Source organism: Perna viridis, chromosome 5 (genome assembly GCF_037379345.1).
Source record: "Perna viridis isolate PV_CMFRI_1.1 ecotype Kerala chromosome 5, ASM3737934v1, whole genome shotgun sequence".
In the NCBI taxonomy this organism is placed as follows: Eukaryota; Metazoa; Mollusca; class Bivalvia; order Mytilida; family Mytilidae; genus Perna; species Perna viridis.
Genome location: NC_142449.1, coordinates 20,103,688 through 20,127,124, shown reverse-complemented (window position 1 = coordinate 20,127,124; position 23,437 = coordinate 20,103,688). Strand labels below are relative to the sequence as shown.

General features: G+C 32.6%; 1 protein-coding gene across 4 annotated transcripts in view; it reads left to right on the top strand.

Moving 5' to 3' along the window:
* LOC148616442 (neural cell adhesion molecule 1-like) overlaps positions 1 to 23,437 on the top strand; it is a 70,280-nt gene that overhangs the window by 44,776 nt on the left and 2,067 nt on the right. For all 4 annotated transcript variants that reach the window (XM_088583464.1, XM_088583467.1, XM_088583466.1 and 1 more), the window contains 8 exons: positions 1,381 to 1,716; positions 2,033 to 2,335; positions 2,495 to 2,608; positions 14,241 to 14,259; positions 14,563 to 14,636; positions 15,559 to 15,577; positions 19,301 to 19,377; positions 23,387 to 23,402. In XM_088583464.1, the coding sequence (XP_088439590.1) occupies positions 1,381 to 1,716; positions 2,033 to 2,335; positions 2,495 to 2,608; positions 14,241 to 14,259; positions 14,563 to 14,636; positions 15,559 to 15,577; positions 19,301 to 19,377; positions 23,387 to 23,402 (958 nt within the window). The remainder of the gene's footprint in view (positions 1 to 1,380; positions 1,717 to 2,032; positions 2,336 to 2,494; positions 2,609 to 14,240; positions 14,260 to 14,562; positions 14,637 to 15,558; positions 15,578 to 19,300; positions 19,378 to 23,386; positions 23,403 to 23,437) is intronic.

The following is a 23,437-nucleotide window of genomic DNA, read 5'->3' as shown; positions in this document are numbered from 1 at the left end:
TTTCCCTGGATAACATTCTTTTGATGTTCGCTAGAATCTTAGTTCCCTTGATTACTCCTGTACAACGATTAACATGGCTTATATACACTCGTTGACATATTGTGTATTTAATTAATCCAAAATAGCTTGTGTAGTGAAAAGAAACGAATGTTATTAATCACACATTGGAATTCTTACCAACAGTGATATTGGATATTTGTTAATAGAAAAAGTTTTACAGATGAATTGTTAATAGTATCTGAAAATTTAAGTAGCAGTCTTTCTAAAAAACAGACAGAAGGTTATTCATGCATTTCCATTTGATTGTTGCGCTTTTGGTATACAACAACTGTAGAGATTGTACATGAAATTGGCACTTTGTAATAGTTATAGTTCTTAATTTGGTTTCATTTGGTTGATGTGGAAAATGAATGTATCGTTTTCTAGAAAAATGCAGATCATGCAGATCTGAGTGCAGAAATAATTATCCTTATGCGAAATGAAAGCGTAAATAAAAATAAAAGAGCATCTTTTGTTTGGTGGGTTTTTCTTCACCATGTTGACCTGACTTAATTACAAATCAAACAGATGATAGTAAAGGTATTTGAACCAGTACATTTGTTTCCCCAGTGATTTTATCGTAGTAATGTAAAGCACATGGTTTGACGATTCTCCTGATTGTGAGTCATTCAAAGCAGCATGTTATGTACTAATGACGTTCTTAATATAAAAAAAAGAAAGGAATTTTCCCTATAACACTCGGTGTCATTCAGTATTTAAAACATGATATGCTACACACAAAAATTTTCTTCCAATATAAAATGAAAGGCATTACGATGTACCGTGATAAGAAGTACATATACATGTACAGGCACAACTAATGATGTTAAAGCAGAAGGAATAATTGACCAAACTATTTCCAGGTTATACTCTACTTTGGATGACTTGAACGTTGGAAAACTTGAACATTTTTGCCTGGTCCCTTCTACTGCGACTTAAGGTTTAAAGTTTTGTATTTTCAAACTGAGTTTTGTATACCCTGATAGGTACATTAAGGATATTGATCCACATATGTTTCTATTAGATATTTCTGTTAATGCAACTCAGTCAAAACCGCTCAATGATTTTACTATTTTATGAATTTACTTAAAACAATTTATGAAAAATTGTCTGTTTGGTCTACCATAAAAAAAAGCACAATAAGTCCATTGGAGAAAAATATTGATGTTAGAAGTGCCAAGGCATAATGTTTGTGACTTAAGAAAACAAATGTTAATGGTATCTTGATCAGTAGGGATATGTTTTACTTTTGTTTCTGTGGTAAATAGCAACGGTTGGATGGTGTGTAGATCATCTGTGCAAGTAGTAGTAGTTCTAAATATTAATTATCATTATTTTCAGCGCCACCACGTTTCCTTACTGGTTCCAGCCAAACTAAGTTAGGGCAGTATGGTAGAAATGTAGACATTGATGTCAGTGTTTACAGTGTTCCTAAATACAATACACTTACATGGATGAGGGGTGGTATCCAAATAAAACAGTCCAATAAATACAGAATGTCAGATGTATCTGATGTTATAACTGATACGTTTTATGGTACCACAATACAGGTTGATGGTTTTAAAATTATACTGACAATTAGAAATCTACTGATACTGGACTTTGAAAACTATACATTGAGACTTTCAAACCGTGTTGGTGACACTGTGGAACATCTTGTAGTGTTAATGTCTGCAAGTAAGTTAATATTTGTTAGAATTGATCAGATGTATATTTTTTTATTATTGTTAAAATAAAAAAAAAAACAATTGAGGTTAGCCTGAAACCATAGCTACAAATAAGAGAAACCTTAAACTTCAAAGCTAGTTTTTCAATGTTCATTGAAAAATAGAACCTTTAAGACATTAAAAGTGTCTTCGAAATGACTTTACACACATCACTAAAATAATGCATGCATATAGTAATAGTTCTTTTTTGATATACCAAGACTTAATTCGAATGATGCACAGTAAGCATTAACATGAATCAATGTTTTAACATTATTTCTTTAAAGGTCCACCGGAAACTCCTACGAATTTTACAATACTTGGGTCAACAGATTCTACGGTTTTATTACAATGGCAACCCGCCTTTGATGGAGGACATGAACAGAGTTTTTTTGTAGAATACAGAAGAAAAGATTCTGGAATGTGGAAATCTGCAATCGTTTCTAAAGAGTTAATCATTTTGCAAGATGAATTACAATCATATAAGTTACCAGGACTTAAGGACAGCACTTCTTATGAACTTAGGATGTATGCTGAGAATAAATTCAACAAGAGTCAGCCTACACAGATTGAGATAATATGTACTAAAGGTAATTACAAATCTAGTTTTTAATAGATTCTCATCTTGGAAAAACTAGAATATTATTTTTATTTCAAGTTAACTTTATAGACTTTGGTCCAATATTTCATTTTTAACATTCCATTTTAAGGATGTTATTTATGATATATATAATTGTTTAATATTTCAGAAGGTTCACAAATTTCAAGACAAGGTGCTGTAATAGGAGCAGCAGTTGGAAGCTTAACTGTAATATTTGTTATTCTCGCAATAGTGGCCGTAGTAGTTGTAAGAAGAAAGAAAGGTTGGGATATTTTTTAAAATAGGAAAATTCTGAGTCACTCAATGGAGGCACTTATGCATAACAGTACTATGATTTGTATGCATGTATTAGTCAATTACTCGTTTAAAATTTTTCCTTCTTTTAGGGAGCAACCATTTGATTTTGATGGGGAGTTGGGCTAGGGAGTTGTTGACATTCAAGAAAACGTATTGCATAAAGTCTGTGTAAAAGACCATTGAGCATTCACATGTTACCATTTATGAAATTATGATATTATACTCCCTTTCCGTTGGAGGGGTATTCTGTTTTTCTTATATCCGTCATTTTGTCATTCAATAACACATTTTATGTAAGAAAATTCTCAGCTTTCCTAAATCACATGCTGTTGAAATTTTATACAGAGCTTGCTATGTGCATGTGGTAATTTTTGGTTGGTATTTTTAACCATGTGATATCTACTTCCAGTTTGATAAAAGAAAAAAAATCTTATACAGGGTATATACATGTATACACAATTTTCGTCATATTTTTCTTGTCGACTATTAATCACAAGTTGCTGATATATTGCAATAAGCTTCCTATAATTTTTTTTGGTCAATTATTCATATTGCAGAAGAAAGCTCACAGCAAATTCCATGAAACGTTAGTAAATTAAATGAATCCATGGTCATATGCTCCCTTTTGTTTTCTATAAAATTTTGATTTCAAGTTTTCTATCTTTGGTACTTTTTCATACATATCAGGCTGTTTTTATAGCTCACCTGGCTCAAAGTACCAAGTGAGCTATTGCCATCACTTGGCGTACGTCGTTGTCCTCTTCCGTTGACATTTGTTTCTCAAATCTACTCCTCTAAAACAAGTGGACCGTTTAAAACTTAACTTGACATGTTTAGTCCTAAGGGTTTCCTGCAAAAATAGTGTTTTGTGTTTTATCTGTTTAAAAAATGTCTGTTGTTACTAGAACAGAACATAGGAGTAAAACTGTAGTTTTTTGCAAATATTTCCAAAACAATAGTTTAGCTGAATTCAGTCATAGGTAAAATTGATCAGCATGACGAGATCTATCTGTGCACATATTTTCGTGACCATCCATTGATGGATTTAAGAGGTAGTTGCCTCTTTTGTATTTTTTTTTGCAAGTTTTGATGATATAATTTTCAAAAATCTTTTATGTGAACCTACTGGACTGATTGAAACCAAATTAAACATGATTGTTCCGTATAGTATCCTGCACAAGATGGCCTTTGACTTCTTTTTTATCTGTTTAAATATCTTGGTTGCCGTTATTAAAAAAAGAACATAGAAGTCAAACACTGTATTTTCACATGTACATTGTATGTACAATTGACTGGAAGTTGGCGTGATTTATCCTTAGTTTTCTGCATAAAATCACTATTGGGATTTTTTATCGGTGAATAAACATGAGAACTGTTGCTAAAAATGTACCATAGGGGTCAAATTGCAGAAGTTAGCAAAAATTTCCAAAACAGTTGGGTTTAACCAAAATCTGGCACGAAATAAAAAATGATCAGCATCTATGAGATGGAGATATGCCGAATTTTTCAGAAAAATGTGTTGATGGGTGTTTCAGTTATGGGTCCTGAAATAGATTTTTTTGAATTTTACTTTTTGAACCTTGAAAATCTTCTCCTCTGAAACCGCTAGATGGATTGTAACAAAATTTGGGATGACTGTTCTTCACAATATCCTCAACAATATCACTATGTAGGTATTTTTGATTTGGCAAACATTATGGCAAACAAAAAATTGCAATGAGAGATTTATGTCTTAACTTGAAAGCCAACTCTAAAACTAAGATGTTCTCTATTGATTACAAAATTCTTCTGGCAGAAGTACAGTAGGGTCAAGAGTCCAATTAAAAATGGCTTAAAAGCCTTTTTTTTTGACCAGGTGAGCGATTCAGGGCCATTTGTTTCATTTTCACCCATTAACTGAAAAAAAAGCTTTTAGCGAATGCCACGAAACTTTGAGATCTTCTTTATTTCCATGGTCACAGGCTCCTTCTCCTCTTTTTTTAAAATTTTGACTTCATTAGAAAAGTGCGCTTTCTCACTGTGACATGAAAACTCTTTTTAAAAAATGCTATAAAATTAATATTTTTCATTTAACACCCATGTTGGGTATTTTTACTATAAATATTGGCATGGATAAAGTCTTCTACTCAGACCATAAGTTCATTAATGTATCAGTACCATCAGCATAAACTTTGTATATACTTCTAATCCCCATACTCTGTTATAATCCAAGCTCAAAAATGTTATACATCGTTGTTATTTAAAATACATATGGTACACCTAGATGCAGCCTTCGGGATATCTGACCGAAGAACTCGGACAAGGCTGTTATGCAGACGTTATTATACTGCCAGACCCCAGGTGGATCTGAAAGGGTTTCCCCGTTGTATCTTTTTTTTTTCATATTTCAAAATTACGTCTACGGAAGAACTATGAAATATTATTCGAAGGTTTTGAACTTTCATGTGTAGTGCCACATCATTTCCTTTCTAATGGTTAAATGCATTGTCTTTATAATGTTTTAATGATGTGTAGCTCTTGCAAATATTTTGCATACAGATAATAATTCATAGTTTAGAAATTCAAAATACATTTATTTTCTTTTTTGTTTGGTTATTTAATAAAATATAAGAAATATTCAAAAAGCTATAAGAAAAAAAATAAAGCTAAGAGACAGTGGGCTACAATTAACATTTTAAAGTTTCATCCCCTTCTATAATCCTGGCTATACGTATTTCTTCGTAACTGAACGAACTTTACGTATGATATTATTACCTTTTTCACGCTAATGAATAAAAGGCCCAGTTTATAAATACATTGCATCAATTTTGATTATAATTGCAATGACATCGAAACAAGTTAAAACTTAGTTTGAGAATTATTTCTACTAAACTTGAGGTCATTCAACATGACAAAACAGAGGCAATCCCTATTGGTACGTCCATTTGTTCATCCATTTAGTGGAAATCTCTGTTGTTACAATTGACTATTGAAACACAGTATTATTAAGTATGTGTTGACATGTGGAAAATAAGCATCAGAGACACATTAAAAATGTATTGTATAGGCACATATACTCTCTTTATTTTTGTGTGTATTATTACGCTAAGTCTTAAATAAGAATCACGTGATACGTGTAACCTATCGAGCAACAACTATGCCAAACATATTATTTTTGTTGCAAACGATAGTGTCGACTTGGTTTGTTTTAGCCATAAAACTTGTTCAAAACAGGGTCTGTTTGATTGGTAAGTCATTCTTTTCCTTTCTGTCAAAGGACATTAAACCATAATTAGTCATTTGTAAACCGTTTGCAGATTGTTTTTACAAATATAAAGTGCTGGGTGTGTCTGTCCGTCCGTCCGTTTCTACCGGGGGTGAGGTTGATAAAAACTAATATTTGTTTTTAAATCATCATACCATTTTAAAGCAATAGCAGTATTTTGATTGTACGGATAAATATCTCTGACAAGGGCCGCGCCTGTTGAAAGGTATAATACATATCGTCTAAATGGCGTAAATAATTTAGTTTTGTATCTTGATTTTTCGTATATGAACTCAGTAGTGGAACCCCTGAGCAGTGTTTAGAAACACCGATTTAGATTAGTTTTTAAGAAATAATTTGCTTACTCAAGACCCGTGCAGGTCCGGGTGTCAAAAGAATAAGCCTGCAGCAGCGATAAGCTTGTCGTAAAAGGCGAATAAATAGTGCTCAGAACCCTAGCCGGGGGTTAGGGCGCTCTGCCCACAGAGCAATTGGGTTGTGTGCCCCAGGTGGTGGAATGGGGTACCCCTGGTGTTACGTGCTGGGGTTGTCAGGCTATAATACGGAAAACCTGGCCGAAAACCATAGTGGTGCACCGTGTTTGGACAGATGCTACGTTAACCGCACCTTAAAAAACTCTACTGTGGTATTCCCCCGGAGTAGGAACCATAAGGTTCTGCTACAGAAGGCTAAATTGCCCGACCCTACCCACCTCTGCCTATTTCCAGTGGCAATCAAAATTTGTCGACCCCATTGTCCTTGTGTCCTATCCCATTTTTCATTTCATCTTTTCACGTTCATTTTATCATCCACTGCTGCTCGGGCGTTAAATCCCACCAAACAAACAAATTGCTTACTCACTACCCTATCCAAGAGAGGGCTCTGCAACATTGTAAAAAAATCAAATGATTAGGAAATACTGACTCTTCCTATTTAATAGTAGTATTAACATTTTGCAAGAACATTCTGCTTTGAAAAAAGAAACACAACTTTACACTCAGACCATTTAATCCTTTTTTTAAAAAAAAAAAAAACAAACAAACAAATAAAAACAAAAAAAAAAACAAAAAAAAACAAACAAAACGAAACAAAACAAAACAAAACAAAACAAAAAACAAAAAACAAAACAAAAACAAAAACAAAACAAAACAAAACAAAAACCACAACAGTGTACTGTCAATACTGTTTTACTCTCTATGGCCATCAAAGACTGGGACAATGACATGTTACTCAATGGAATATTTAACGTGCCTGATATACATTTTCAAACGCCACCCGACGAGTTGAAGAATATTTGATTCGTCTTCCGTTTATCTGCACTTCCGTTTATCCAAATAATTTCACCGGAGTTACGTCTGTTATCAATGGATGACACGATTTTAATTTTTGTGTATTTGGATTGGACACGTTTGGTTTCTAGTTTTAATTTTACTGTGAAACAATGCTTAACAACTTCATTTTAACAAGAATTTTGGTAGATGCTATTTTCTCCAGCTACCCAGCATTTTATACTTCATTGAACATCTACCTAAACAGACCCTAAGGAATTAGATTAGGTTTGGTAAATTTGTCGCCGACTATCATGAACAGCAACAATTCGGTACAGTTCATTATAGTATAGGAAATATTGTCAATGCCTATAATGATAAATAAGAGTCTATCACAGGAATATACAATACAGGTAAGGGCTATCTTTTCCTGTCTTCGATTGTTTAAGTGATGGACAGTTCATAATAGTCGGAGGGTAAGGACTGTTATATACTGCCAAGGCCTATACTAATTTTTGTTCATAGTGGGTGCATGCTGTTCAGCTGTCTCAGACAATTACATTGGGTTTCTAGACAGTTACCTGGGTAGAAGTGTGTATATCTTTAATTATAAATAAAGGTGCCATACCACAAAAAGAAAGCTTCGAATAATTTTACGGTTTCTCGACAAAAAGTGCCCTAAAACGAGTATTTGTATTTTGTCTGTACAATAACTTGGCTATAAATTAATGGATCTCATTATGATTATACCACAAGGTGTGGTATTAAAAGACAATGTAGAATTGATTATAAAGGTTGGGGTTTGAATGTGAACAATTCGGAACCAAGAACGGATCTGAAATAAGATTTGTCATAATTTTAGTACAATAACTTGATAAAAATGTCCCTGCAATTGTACCACAAACTGCCATGCCTTCACTGAAAGTCTATAAACTATCTTATTGCAAATATTTAAGGTATTCTTGGTAAAATATTATCCTGTGTCATTATTTTAATTACGATCAAAATTAGTCCAGGCTATATGAAGCTTGAATTTTGTGTCCATATTGTCCTAACAATTCAGGAGGTGTATCTAGCATTTTATTGAATATTTTTTGTCCACCCCTTTTGTAAATAAGGTACTAATAAGAGGTTATATGAATTATCATTAGAATTCAGAGGGAAGGTTAATGTGAAAACAATTTTGATGATTATTATTTCAATATTTTCCACTTTATTTTTTTACATTAGACTTATCTTTTACGGCTTTTGAGTTATAGGGGAACGAAATTGGACCAAAGCCCGAAAGCAATTTTTTTTAGCTCACCTGGCCAAAGGCCAAGTGAGCTATTGTCATCACTTGGCATCAGTCGTCATTGTCGTCGTCGTCCGTTAACAATTGTGTTCAGAAATCTTCTCCTCTGAAACTACTGAGCCAAATTACATGACTTTGCACAAATGCTCCTTAGGGTATCTTGCACAAAAGTTGTGTTTAGACTTTTGATCCGTCAAAAACATGGCTGCCGTTACTTAACATAGAACATAGGGTCAGACGGAAGATTTTTTTGCATGTATTTCCAAAACCATTAGGTTAAGCCAAATTCTGACGTGGGTGAAAGTCTCCAGCATGATGAGATATATTTGTGGTCAAATTCTCATTTGAATCTATTGAGCCATGTTGGAGTTTTTGCAATTTTTTTATGTTTTTTTCGCTATTTTTAATGCTGTTTCTTTCAACAATCTGTTCCTCTGACACTACTGGAAAAAATGGAACTAAACTTGGTACAGTACCTGAACCGATCTGTGCAACAAAAATTGCGATCGGCCATCGATCACCCATCAGTTTCCGGTCAGTCATCGATCCGTGATAACCAGTCCATTATGCCGGTGAACGTATCACGTGACCACAGAGCTGGACCCAGCCTTTTTTTTAACAGTAGGTTCTATCATTGGGATATTGCATATGGAAATTTGTAATTCACACAGTAGTTTTTTTTTAGTTGCTGAGTGTTAACACACATATCGAAGACACTTATGTGCTTACAAATTTATGATAGTGACGCAAGAATAGACGTGTCTTGGTCTTTTGATTAAGGCTAAGATATTTGGTGAACACGCTCAAATCATAACTAAAGCATCTTGTAACTTACATGTGCTATATTATGTCCAAACGTCTTGCTGTGCTAATAATATATAAGTCCCTATGTTTAAGTATGTCAAATAGTAATATTGTGTCAACACTTGCCCTTAGTGAACATAGTTCAATGTGGTCATATCATGTGGCCCCATAAAGCTCTTTATTGGTCCGAGGGGCAGTCATTTTCCGTTTTGGAAAGAGGGATGTTTCCAATGAATTATTACAAACCTTTACTTTGATAGGGCTTAGCATAGGCTTTAACCTTAACATAATCAAAGATAAAGAACAAGGTCATAAACCATCTTACATATTTTCCAAAATGGATAAAATAATATATGGTTATTATTTGTTTGGTTCAGACTTCTTTTTTGTGTACTTTGGATTGTGATGTTGTTTATGTGTCTTCAAAAGAGCACTAAAAAAAAATCCTGCAGTTGATCTTTCACAATTCTAATTGTAATTAGGGGAACTCCAGCTTGCTATCAATATGACAATAATGAAACTGAAATATACATTAAGACATGGTTGAGTAATCTATCTCAGTTTTATATACATAAACTGATGTGTAAGTAAATGTTCAATGATGCAGAACTGAAATTAGCATGCTTTTTAAACTCGCTTTAATCCTATATGAATCATCAGTAAACCCACCTCAATAAGGTCCACCCATAGTAGAGAAAAAATCCACTACTTCTTCTTTGCCTCCCTGCCTGCCAACACTTGAGGAGTTCTTGCTTTCACCCTCCAGGTTGGATACACCATACCTGTTCAGTATGCCAAATAAAATATGTAAGCAAAGATAATATACACATTTAGACTAAAGACCACAGTTTAATAACATTGGCATTAAAGTAATAAAAAGTACAGAATTAATAAGAAGTGTGGAAGAATAAAAAAATAGCAGGCTGTAGTACTAAAAGAATAAACCTAAACCTGGTAGGGTTAGGTAGAAGGACATCTGACAAATCCTTCCGATTGAACAGGGTTGTTTTTCTTTAACCAAAAAAAGTCCATCTAATCCAAAAAAAGAACTGCTTGTGTGCTTAAATGACTGCTTATATCAAAAGATTGTATCAAGTTAGAGTTAATGATGGAAAAAGTCATATAAAAATAAAAGTCCTAGGGGAAATTTTGCAAAAACAAAACGAAACAGACATGGAAACTTTCCGGTCAATCATCGATCCTTCAAACCGATCCATTAAACCGGTGATCGCATCACATGATTACAGAGCGGTCACTGTATTTTACAGTTTTTATTGTTTTCTTTGTCAATTTTACACATAATTACATAATGTAATAGATTTGAAGATCAATTTATACTTTTATTTTACATTTATTTTATTTCAAACACATCTTACGTCATTTTACATAACAAAACAGCGATCAGATCGGTCACCGGTCATCGGTCATCGATCCGTTAGCGATCAATCAGTTAACGGTCATCGATCCGTCAAATTGTTGCGCGGATCGGTTCAAGGACTGTACAATATATCATATTTTCAATAACATTTTTTTCCCTCCTACATGCAGGGCTGTTAAATAAAAACCATGATAAACTGACAACCAAAGTAATTTTCTTAAATGAGAAATTAAAATAATATTTTTTTATGAATATTTGTTTATACTGCAAACCACCTGTTTATTGGGCCCAATGTTAAGCAGTCAAGTCAATTCTTCAGTAAAGGCTTCCTTTTCATTAATTTACCATGGAAGAGCAAAGCCAAAATTATTCCAATTGGAATAGAACCAATTGTACTTGAATATGTACCTGGCCTCATATACTGCAAGCATTAAATATTAGCCAAAGTGGTTCTGGGGTACCTATCTCAAAAGATTGACTTTCCATTTAAGGTTGATAAAAATGAATGTCACCATTTTATGTCTAGGACGATAGTTTAGACACGCCTTATGCCAATCTTGCTTCATACGTTTAATACAATTTAAGATTCGTATAATAAAAACTCCATTGCCTCAAACTACTACAGACACTCAATAAGCTCCTGAATCGGGGATGTGCGAAAATGTGTCTCAAAAGGCCATTTTCCAAAATATTTTACAGATATCAATCCTTGGTTGAAAAATACTCAGTTTCTTTTCAAACAATGAGGACTGATTGCTTTTTTTAAATTATTTTTTGTTCTGGTATGACCATTTATTTTATGATACTATAGCATGCAAATGCTATTTAATCACAACGGGCATATTCATGCCGCAATTTAATATGGAGGTTTGCTTTAAAACCCACTAGATTTAACCCACCATTTCATTTGAAATATATGTAGTAAGTCAGGACCATTGTGGTACCAGCTACTCAGATGATATAATGTCTATTTTGTGTGATGACCTTCAAACATTATATCAAGGTTGCTTTACATCAAATCTGTTTAACGTAGAACTTTCAACTGTGTTTAAACGTTGAGCTTTCAATGTTGTTTGCACTCATATTAATCAAATATATTTATTTTGAAAACACATATTGATCTTTGACGCAAGATAGACGGCCTGTTTAGAATATCCGTCCACCATTTGATAACTGAAGAAAAAAGAAATGCAAATTTGAAAAATATTGAAATAAAAACATAAGGAAATAAAAGACAGAATGTTTTTTTTTCTTTTTTTTTCTGACTAAATGCACCGCAGTTAATTATGAACTTACATATAAAATTTAAGGACCCCCCCTCCAAAATATATGTGATTCATCCAATCAGCCATATCAAAATGCGATATATTAATGAATTAATTAATTGAAACAATAAAATAACATAAGGAGCTAATGTATCAAATATTTTGAATCACAACAAAATCAATAAGATAAAAATAGGAGCAAACGTAATTGACTAAAGTGCTGAATTAGCTCGACATCGGACTATCCTATGCAATAATACACTGTAGTTTGAATTTTTCATTTCAGAGTGTATTCACTTTGATAGTATTACGTTGAGACATCAACTATGATACGGCATTGATTCAACATTTCCCATTCAGCTTTTCAACATTAGCCTTAACCCAACGTTGATTTCAAGGAGCTCTAACGTTGATAGTAATAAACCTAATTCAATGTTGATTTCTTCTTGCAAAATCAACGACATTCTTCTAACTTAAATTCGAAGTTAAACATATTGTTCAAAGAGTTCGTTCCGAGTATAATAAACTCAAATAAATATATATCAATGACGAACTGTGGGACATAGATCTAGACCACCATTTGTAAATTTCTGTATCAAGTACGAAAATCATTATTGGATTTCTAATCATTATTGTTTCCGGTGTAAGAAATATCCAGGCGTTTATATTAATTGTTTTCTGGTGGAAAGTATTGAAGGGTTGCTTTGCAATTTAAAAGTGATTTTGTCAGGTTGTTCAAACGAATATGCATCCTATGATAAAATGTATACAGGATAGCTAAATGCATAATGATATTGAGGGATAAGTCTAAACTTGAATGCCAAAAGGATTTTAATGTCAGTGTTTTCTCACCAGTATTTGTTCGATTGCAATTTTGCAAATTGTTAGAATCCAAATTTAACGGTATATACATGTAGCAAACATTGTTCCACTGTTTTGTCGAGTAAGTTATCAGTCATCAATTCAAATAAATCATTTTTAAAATAATAATATCGTTACCACTCGCCTTGAATTATTTTGATATCTGAGAAATCAGTGGCTAATCTGCATTGGGGTTCCGGATCCCCTTTTTGTTGATCTTTTTTTTATTTTGTAGAACAAAAAGACAAAGATAAGCAAATAATAGCTCTGAACCCCTTTTATCTTAATACGCCTTGGCCCCCCCATCTGTCTTGAACTGTTCTTTCATATATATCACAAGTATTGATGTACATGTAAATTAATACTACAATTTCGATTTCAAAGAGTTATCAAGGGAACCAAGGTTATAGCGGTAATGAAAAGAATGTAATTCTACATGACATATTTTGTGTATCAATTGCAATTTCAAAAATGAATTCAAAATGTCTTGTTTAAAACACTCTTTTGGAGAAGCAAAATGTCAATATCCCTCTTTGAACGTCAGTTGTAATTACTCAAATAACAGTCCAAATAAAACTCCGACACTGTGTGTGGAAAAGGTGATTCATGGTGTTAAAAAACCATAGAAGAAAGATGCTTTGGTCTACATATGCTATAAGTTTATGTGACAATATTACTGCTTCCTGTAATGAGATCAGTCTTGTTGAGAAAACCGCACGTTAACCACCAACGTAAATTAAATAAATCAGAAACAACAACTCTTGCAAAATGCTAACCGTATTTCTCTTGTATACCTCATTCAGAATAATACATATATAAATGTATATCTCGAATTAAATATTGTGAATGAGAAGTAAAAGTGAAGTCGTTGAGATTCTAACATTTTGAATAACCTACTTTCTGCTCTTTTTATAAAGACTGGTACCTGAATAGCGAACACAAAACTACTTTTTGTGGTGAACATATCCAACAAATCTAATTAGATGCTTGGAATTCCGTTTGACGCTACGATGTAAACGTTGTCCCAAGGTAGAATTGCTAATAACCGTCTAGAAAAAAAAATAGTCAGAAACGACCGAATACCACGACACGAATTGTATATTAAACTAGTTATGTTTTGACTATAATGCCAGAATCGCCATCCAGATGATTTATAAGAAAAAAATCTTTGATATTTGTTAATACTGGACAATCAAGTTTTAATCAAATTAGTTTCTAAAATTAAAAAGTTGTTCGAAAAAAATATAAATATTGAAATATTTGAAAATGTCTTTGATAGGTTATCAGGAAAAGAATACTTTGGACGTGCCAATTATTCATTGCTAAAACTGACTTATAGAAACATGTCTATCATAAAGCCTTAAAAATTTTACCATATAAAAGTTTTATATATATCAAACGCAAATGAAATTATCGTTAAAAAAAGATAATACCAAATAAATGGCTGTAGAAAGTGCGTTTTCAAATAATTTGCCTTTTTCAGGTAGACGGATGTCAGAAAAGTAAGTTAAAGTCGTACTATGATAGTATGTTATATACGTTTGACTCATTGTGGATGTAAAATAAATCTGGGTATGAAAATTTAAAAAAATAAATATTTGGACTTGTAACGATTCAAAATGCTATGTACATTCGAGTGTAGATGTCTGACTTATCGGAAGTACCTGAAAATATAATTAGCAGAAAGTTCACCATGCGTCGTTTATTCAAATTAAACATTCAAATTGATCTTTCAAAAAAATGCAAATAGGATAGTCATCCGATCTTCTGCGAAATAAAAGAAGTGTAAATCAAATATATTCCAGGGAACGAAAACATCTAGAATCTACAGGGAAACATTCGAATTTTGAAGTGTACTACAACATAACAGATAATCACGGTATTTAGTTGTATACATCTTTATAACCCAAGTCATAAGAGAGGACGCTATACAGCAATCACTTTGCCTGTCCGTACGTCCGCTTGTTACACTTTAAAGGGAATTGTTAGATATTTGGTTTATGGCTTTTGCATTATGGTTTGTACTGTGCTGCCCATTTTCATGCTCCTCGTTTATCTACTGCTTGTTAACCAATTGAATAGTAATTTTTCCAACAGTGCATAGTGGGAATTTTCGTAATTGATTTGTAAGTTTCTCATGGGAAAACATAATCGAAAAATTGTATTACATCTACTTATTTCCTATTTTATTGGCTAAATACTAGTAAACTATAACTTTGCATGACAATATATATCTGATGGAATCTTTTCAACTTTGAGATGTAGACAAAAATAAAATTTAGTGAATTTCAATAAAGGCATAAACAAATATATACAAAACATAGGTCTTTTGTCATCATTTGATAGAAGCAGAAATGAAATACCCCGTTTCGTTTTCTTTTGCATTTGTATTTGTTTAACAAACAATACACATTAACTTTCTAAGGTAACTACCCGCTTTAGGACAAGTAAATGTAATATGGTTTCTTAAAATTAAGGATCGCATGCTTTTCTTTTTCTTGTATAAAATAGTTCATTTTTGACACATTAAGAATAATATCTCTTTTAAAGAAGTATTTCATGTCGCCTTTTTGTCCCGCCGCTATAATATTGACTAGTAAAGGAAACCACTATTAAATTTCGTTACTCTACATCATTTTTAAAATAAATAGATATGCCACCTTTCTAACCCTTATCCTATTTCCTTCATGATGTTGAGATAGACTTAAAAGTAACTTAAAATTACGTTTATGTTTTTATGCGAATATTTTGTAAAAACTTAGTATACACACTTTTTATAAAATCATGAATTCTTTTTTCAGATTGTAGTGATGATTTGACGTAAGTATAAACTCTAGAATCATTGAAGCAAGACATCTTGATACATCTTGGGTATCTTAATAGCATGTGTGCATCTAGTGCAGGACGTCATGTGTTAGAATATCGACCGAGTCACATCGGTTGTATTCAGTTGATGAACGCATACATTTTGCTACCCCACTGTGAAAAGAGAAGAGTACTAATCGGATAGCAAATCGTTCCGTTTATTTAAAATTCGAAAATTAACGCAAGTAAAACAATTTTCAACCAAACAGATGTTATATAAACTTAAGTGTGGAGTAGGATAGATGAACACAGCCATCGTCTTTACTCAGTACGATAAAAAAAAATGCTTAAATTCTAATAAGTTACAAAATCTTAATCGTTTGTGCTACATGTAACAGGCCAATGTTATATTTTATTTATCATAACTTATATTTGGTGAAAATAGGCAATGATAACGATCCCCCACCTTTTACATCAAAAACATACTTGACGCACAAACAGAATCATTTAAACACTATATTTTGTTTCCTTTTTAAAAAGATTACATTTTATGACTGTTTAAAATTGATATATCAATTGGATTAAAGATTTAGTGAAATGGGGTCGGCATACTCAAATAGATTCTTTAAGTTCAATGGGACAAATTTATGTGAACTGCTAAACAAACCAGCTGCCACAAACTAATATGAGACTAATCTATATCATGCATTAATCGATGGGAAATATACAAACTATTAAGTTTATATGTAGTTGGTATGTCAAGTATGAATTTTATTAATAGATTGCATTTAAGTCCAAGTGTTAAAATATAAGATCTGGCGCCTTTAATAGCTCCAGGTGATGCATTCACCTATCCGCTTAATATATTTGGTCCATATGTTTTAATTAATAAAAGCATACTGTTAGGAGATATTTGAAATATTGTATGACAAGAAGTCACGTTTTACAACAGATTATTATTGTAGTATAGTGTATGATAATCGACACCAACGATAGAATATACCCTTTTTTGTGTCAACTGTGGTATAGTCGATGAGCACTCGTACTGCATGTGCAATATACAATGTAAACGAAGTAATATTGTTATAACCAAGCTCTACTTCGCGGAATATGTGTCATGCATGCTCATCGACTTAACACGAGAGGTCTATCTATATCATTTTATTGTATAGCATCTAGAAAATAGAGTTAAAAAAGCGTATTAGTGAAGCGGACGGCTGAGGATTTTTTCGGAATTTAATGGGCCTAGAGTACATACAGCTATATTGTATGTCAATGGAAAGATAGATCAATTGTAGTTTATAAATATTATTCTTTTCTAACTTAAAAGTGGCAATTTTTCTGATATTTTGCATTCATTAGAGGAGGGGTCAAAAATCAATCAACCCCAAGACACTTGAATATGTAGTTTAAGTAAAATCGTTAATTGTAGGTATCGAAAAACATGTTTCAGGTAAAGATCACAAGTATAGAATATGAACAATGTAAAAATAAAGTTTATCCCGAAAACAAAAATAATATATTTTAGTGCATTTTCAATGATTAAGAGATAATAAGACACCGTAGAATATTACATTGCATATCTAAATATTCTTTACTGAAAAAAATAGACTAATCACAACGGTCTTGATTTGATATGCAACATGAGCTTCGCAAAATGAGTTTTACGTTTCAAATTTCCAATCATTTAAACAATAAATCGTACTATAATTGTATAACGCGGAATTTCTTCCGGAAAATTTGTCTGTTTTATGAAAAGATAGTAGAGTATCGAGTCTACCTTACGTTATGGCGAAAAGACTTAAAGTTTTGAGATTTAATCTTGTGCTTTCAAAAATATTACATATTGTTTCTTTTTTTTTGCACTTGTCTTTATATGCTTGGACTTCAAATACAACGTTAAAGATTTAACCACGAATCAAGGCTGGATTCCGTAATAAATTTGACAATACTCATACACACTTGTGAAATTTGAACTTGGCATGGAAGGATGTGCATACGTGTACATGCAATATTTATATAGCCTGATGCTTTGTTGTGGACCAGTCTGATGGTCGTAATGAAATATCCTTTGCAGGTGCTGATCAACACTTTGACAAGTAGATGTGCCAGCCGGGATTCCTCCAAAAAGGGGTGTGCTAGGACTTTATTTACCATTTGTCAATTTATATATATAAACATGACGAATTTTCCAATAAATAGAGGGGCTAACCCCCTCTGCTCTCCATCTGCCGCTTCTCTGAACGGATTATACTTGGCGAGTTGATAAAAACAAACAAGATTCGTCGTAAAGATTTTAATGCAAAAAGATATCGTTAAGGACATACAGACGCAGCAAAAACTTCTAAGAGCGTTATCTCTCAAAAAGATGTATAAGCCGTATTAGTAGGAAACAATTTCTGATTCATTATAATTAAAATACCTAGAAAAGCTGAAAAAAAAAATAAATCTGGGATTTATCACAACTGTAAAAAACATCATCGCTAGCCAAAGCCCTCCCTCCAAACAACGGGAGAGCATTTAATAATTTAAATTCATAAACGTTATTCGTATGACTATGTTGGTATATTCTGTGCTTTGTCGAGACTTTGAATATCCTGTTCTTCGTTCGAATTGACTCAAAACGAACATTGCTGAGCGCCCAATTATTGAACAATGGAAAAAAAATATGTCAATCTATCATCTAAAAAGGTTACTTGGAGTAATAGTAATGCTGATCTGTTTAATTCGGAAACGAAACAGGTTGTCTGTAATTTGATTCCATATTTTACAATTTAAGTATTATTAGTAGTTTTCAACTTCAAACTCATTTTGCAAAGCTCATGTAGCAGACTGAATCGATACCGTTGTGTTTATTTCATTTGTTATTCAGTACAGACTACTTAGATATACACTGTAATATTCTACGTTGTTATACTACCATTATCATTTAAAATGCACTAAAATGCAAAATGTTTATAGGCAATTTTGTTCTGTGATTAAATAATCACTTTTTGTCAGAAAACGTTCTTTTTTACATTTTTGAAATTCTAAACATGTGATATTGATCTGTTACCTGTTTTCTGGTATTTACAATAAACGATTTTACTTAAGCTACTAATTTAAGTGGCTTGGGGTCGATTGATCCTTATCCTTTCCTCTGATTATTGCAAAAAAGCAGAAAACATTACCGTTTTTTACTTTGATAAGAACGAAATTCAAAACCTACATTGATTTATCTTTTGATTGACATGTGATATAGTCGTTTACCCTCCCTAGGCCCTCATAACTCGAAAACATAACCACTTTTTAATACCTGTCCGCCACACTATATGTTTAATTATAAGTCATAATCGTCATAATTACTCTGTATGTATGATTTTAGTTACTTTATGCTTATTGTTGTGTATGTCTGGTTTCCTTGTCTGGTCGTTGTTCCTGGGTTACATTCTTTTGATAACTGCTATAACTGCTATACTGTTTTATTTGATACTTTATATAATAATTTTCTCTCACCACACAACACACATACACACACAACACAAATATGAATCATTCCGATGAGATACCTAGCATTGTTGTTAAAAAACAGAAACATGATTAGCCTTTGTTGTCTCTATAAATGATATAAAACACATTGTGTTTCATAATCCTTTGAACGAACATTACGTTTTAGTTTGTTGTATTTGTAATTATCGTGTAAACACATTTTATGCTTTCACACACTAGCTAGTTGAAAGATATATTTTTAATTTTCAGTGATACCCGGAACTACGAGACACTGGGAACAATGGATAAACCAAATGTATACGAAGATTTGGGCCAGAAGTCACGAGGTATGATTGACTTTCAAATGCTAGTTCAATTCAGAATGGCAAATAATCTTACTTCGTGATTGTCTAATAGTAACCAGGCGCCAGCTGCGTCCTATATATGTAGATACTCTAGAACATATAGGTCTAAAATCGTCCTGCTTGTAATGAGATGTCTCGGGAGAGTAATCAAGGAAACCAAGGTTATAGCGATAATCAAAGGAATGTAATCCAGTGACAAAGACCAGAAATGGAAAACAGACATACATATCATTGAACATAAACTAACTAAAATCAAACATACAAAGTAACAAAAGCAAATTGGCGACTCGGACTTTTCTAAAACGGAAATTACGGATGTAGTTAAGAAGGGATTGTTTGAACTTTTAAGGCGGGCGCACAATCTGTGCAATATGATGTTTCCAGTATTCTCCTTGGTCCAGACATGACCCATTACAATTTCAAATTGCTCTGTCCCTGAAAGGCAATTCCTAAAAATATTGTTTCAATACAATTTAAACAGTATCATGGTTCATTATTTTATTTATGTATAGACAGTCACGCAACATATTTATTTGCTACTACTATAATGGTTAGTCCATTAATTCTCTCAGATAAGGTGGGAAAAGTATACTTAATTTCATTTTCTCCACTAAGGTATCTGTATAATTACAGTTGATTTGTGTACTTTTCATAAACTACAATGTACCATTAATTTTTGTTTGAATACATTGATTGGTTGACATACGTGACTACAGTCCCTGTATGGGATAAACTTCCCACTTGCTCCATACCACATTATCCCATTGCTCTATCCCCAATTGCATCGAAACATTTCCTGTTGGCAAATGCCTTTTCTCCATTCCGAAAAGAAAATCAGTAAATGCTTTATCAAACACGTATAATGAATTCAGGATGCTAAATGTTTTGTGCAATCAATAATGATTTTAGAATCTCGCCGCCGAGCACGCAATATATTTTCATTAATTTATTAATGATTATATCGAATTTCTAAGATCGATTTATCTCTGATGTACATGCATGATACATGCGTGATCATGTACATCCATTCATCTGATTGGTCAATTGGCACATGCATCTTGGGGTTATCAGGTTACAGCAAGAGCTGACCCACGCGGACAGTCGGCGTAAAAATTCCTAAGGATAAAGTATGTATTTTACAAATTTTGGTTATATTTTTTAATTGGTAGCGGGAAAATCCTTCCTCATACCACCCTACCAAGATTGGTTTGCTCAGTTTTTTTTTTTATTTTTATTTATTTATTTTTTTTTTTGCTTTTATTTTATTATTTTTTAAATATAGTTTATGTATGCATTTATGTTTTATATAATGGGACACTTTTAGGCCCCACCTTTTCATGTTTATTGTATTTAATTGTGCGTGTTGAATTATGCTATATAATTGGTTAGGGCACTTTTTGCCCAACTTTGCATTTTGTAATGTTATTTATTCATATGGTTATTCATTATTATGTAATATGTTCTTGGTAGAAATCAAATATTGAATAAATGATTTTTCTATCAATTTTAGTCTTTGTAATGATGTAAATAAAGCTTCGTATCCTCTGCGACTGTAGAATGGTTCATTATTGAAACTCTTTGCTGGCAACAATGGATATTTTTGCTTTATGTCAAATTTCAAACAGGGAAACACCAAATGTATGCACATTCAGTCACAGTTCCACAATTATAACTTATTTCTGTAAATACGGGGCGAACATTTTTAATTTCAATAATGGTCCAAAATTATTGTTTAAAATATTAAAAATGGTTTTATTAGTATCCGTTTGGTGGTTGCGAGATATTATAGTCAAAACTCTCCAAAATGACATTATTTTTGCAAAGTGTATGTGCGTCTATATCTATTAATTTAAAAGTATTGTAAATAATGTTAAAATACTCAATATCAGTATTATATTGATGGCTGTGATAAATATATTTTTCAAACCAAATTCTTAGAAATGAAATATTTTTGCAAATTAACTGAGTCAAAATAAGCATCATATGTGTGGTTGCGACACATTAATTTCAGTTCAATTTCCTTCAAAATGACATATTTCTGCAGATTGTAAGAGTGCAAACAATGTTGACTGCAATAATGGTCCATAATTATTGTTTAAAATACAAAATTTGCAATATTATGAACATTTTCGATGTTGCGACAAATGACATATTTCTGCCAATTAAAAGGGAATCACCATTTAAAAAAAAACTCTTTAAATTGCTGTCATAGAATTATGATATGCACGTTTCTTGCGGAAAAAGGCAGACAAATAATTTTTGATTGACCAATCAAAATTATTTCCTCGCCCCATTCTCTATTGCCCTATTCATATACCCCATTACCCATTCCTCATCCCCCATTGCTCCATACCCCATAAAATTAGACATTTATCCCATACAGGTACTGTACTTATGTTTTATCGTTAACCCTTCCTGTTAACCCTTGAGAACTCAAAAAAAGCAAAAATTGGGTGTTTGGTACTAAATGTTGTGTTTTAATACTTATAATGGTGCATCTTGATGATATAAGCCCCTAAGATGGATTTTAAGCTCATTTTTTGTAAAACAAATCATCATCAACCCTTGTCGTGCTACACCCGGAACTTTTCGGGATTGGACCATGTTCCGCTTTATCGGTTCTGGCAGTGTAAATCTGAGTTTAGAAAAGCACAATCTGCGTTCATCTGCAAACAGCGTGACTGTACTTTAAAATGAGGCTATTTAATATAGAGTTTGTCAATAAATAATGACTTGAAAGCTAAAACAAGATGTCAGGAGTGTCCGCTGTAGAATAAAATGAGATTTGTTTTCGGAGATAGGGTTCTCGGACCCTCGCCTGAGCGGAATTAATATGTAATACTCTATTTTGCCTGGAAACCGAATATGAATTATTTCTGTCACCAGCATTTCGATGTCAACCCCTTGTATTGACTACTTCCGGTTTATGGACAAACAGAGGCCAAAAATTTGAGAAAAAAAATCCTCATTTATTCACATCAATGCCTCTTCAGGAGGCCCCTGACCCCCACTCAAGACTGGAACACACTTTAGTTGGCTTCGGTAGCCTTCACGGTCGTCAGTCTGTAGGATGAATGTGCTTTGGTTTCCGATTTAGTCCCGTTGAACCCCATAGGTAGCAAATAATGACCAGAAATAGACAAAATGACCATTTTCGGGTGACAGACCAATTTACACGCGTTGGAACCTCATCCTCACCCCATCCATTCCACCCTGTGATCACCCATCTTTAATTTATATATAACAATCAGCATCAGTACCATTGTGCAACTAATTTGCATATAATTTGCATAAGTTTCCAAAATATCGAAATCTAGACTTTTGTTCAATTTTCGACCATCGCCAGAGCAGAATTAATCTGGACTAACAAAACCACGCTTTACTTGCAATATGTATTATTGCCACATTAAGCGGCATGTTAATTCGGGAAGATAGAAATCAAAATATTCCTTGAAACAGTAGACTTAACCATAAATTGTAAACGAATATATATTTTTAGAGGCGGTCAATGGAAAAATAATACAAATTCTATGATATGTTTATTTAGATAAAAACAAACCTTTCCAAAACGATACTTTAAAATTATGTTTCATTAAACTTCAAAAAATGCGATTTATTATTCACATATATTTCGTAATACTTTTTTGACAATTGCTTTTGATAGATAGAACTCATTTTCAAGTCTGTTAATATTATCTAAGCCTTCCATGCATATATTAGTTTAATGTTTTGAATCTTCTTTTCACTATTAAAGTACACGATATATCTTGACTAAAGTACATATTAAATGCTGTTAAACGAGATAAGAACATTTTCTGAATTGAAATGAGTGTAAACGGTGTTTAAAGTTGCAATGAAAATCGTCCTATGAACACTCACTACACAATAACAATGACGCAGGCCTGAATTTTGATTGTTTTTTTCATGAAGATATTTTGTAAAAACTACTTATATACACGTTTTTATATAATTTTGAATTCCTGTTTTTCAGATGTAAATGTTGATACGTAAGTAAAAAGTCTTTCATTTGTTGTATTGTGAT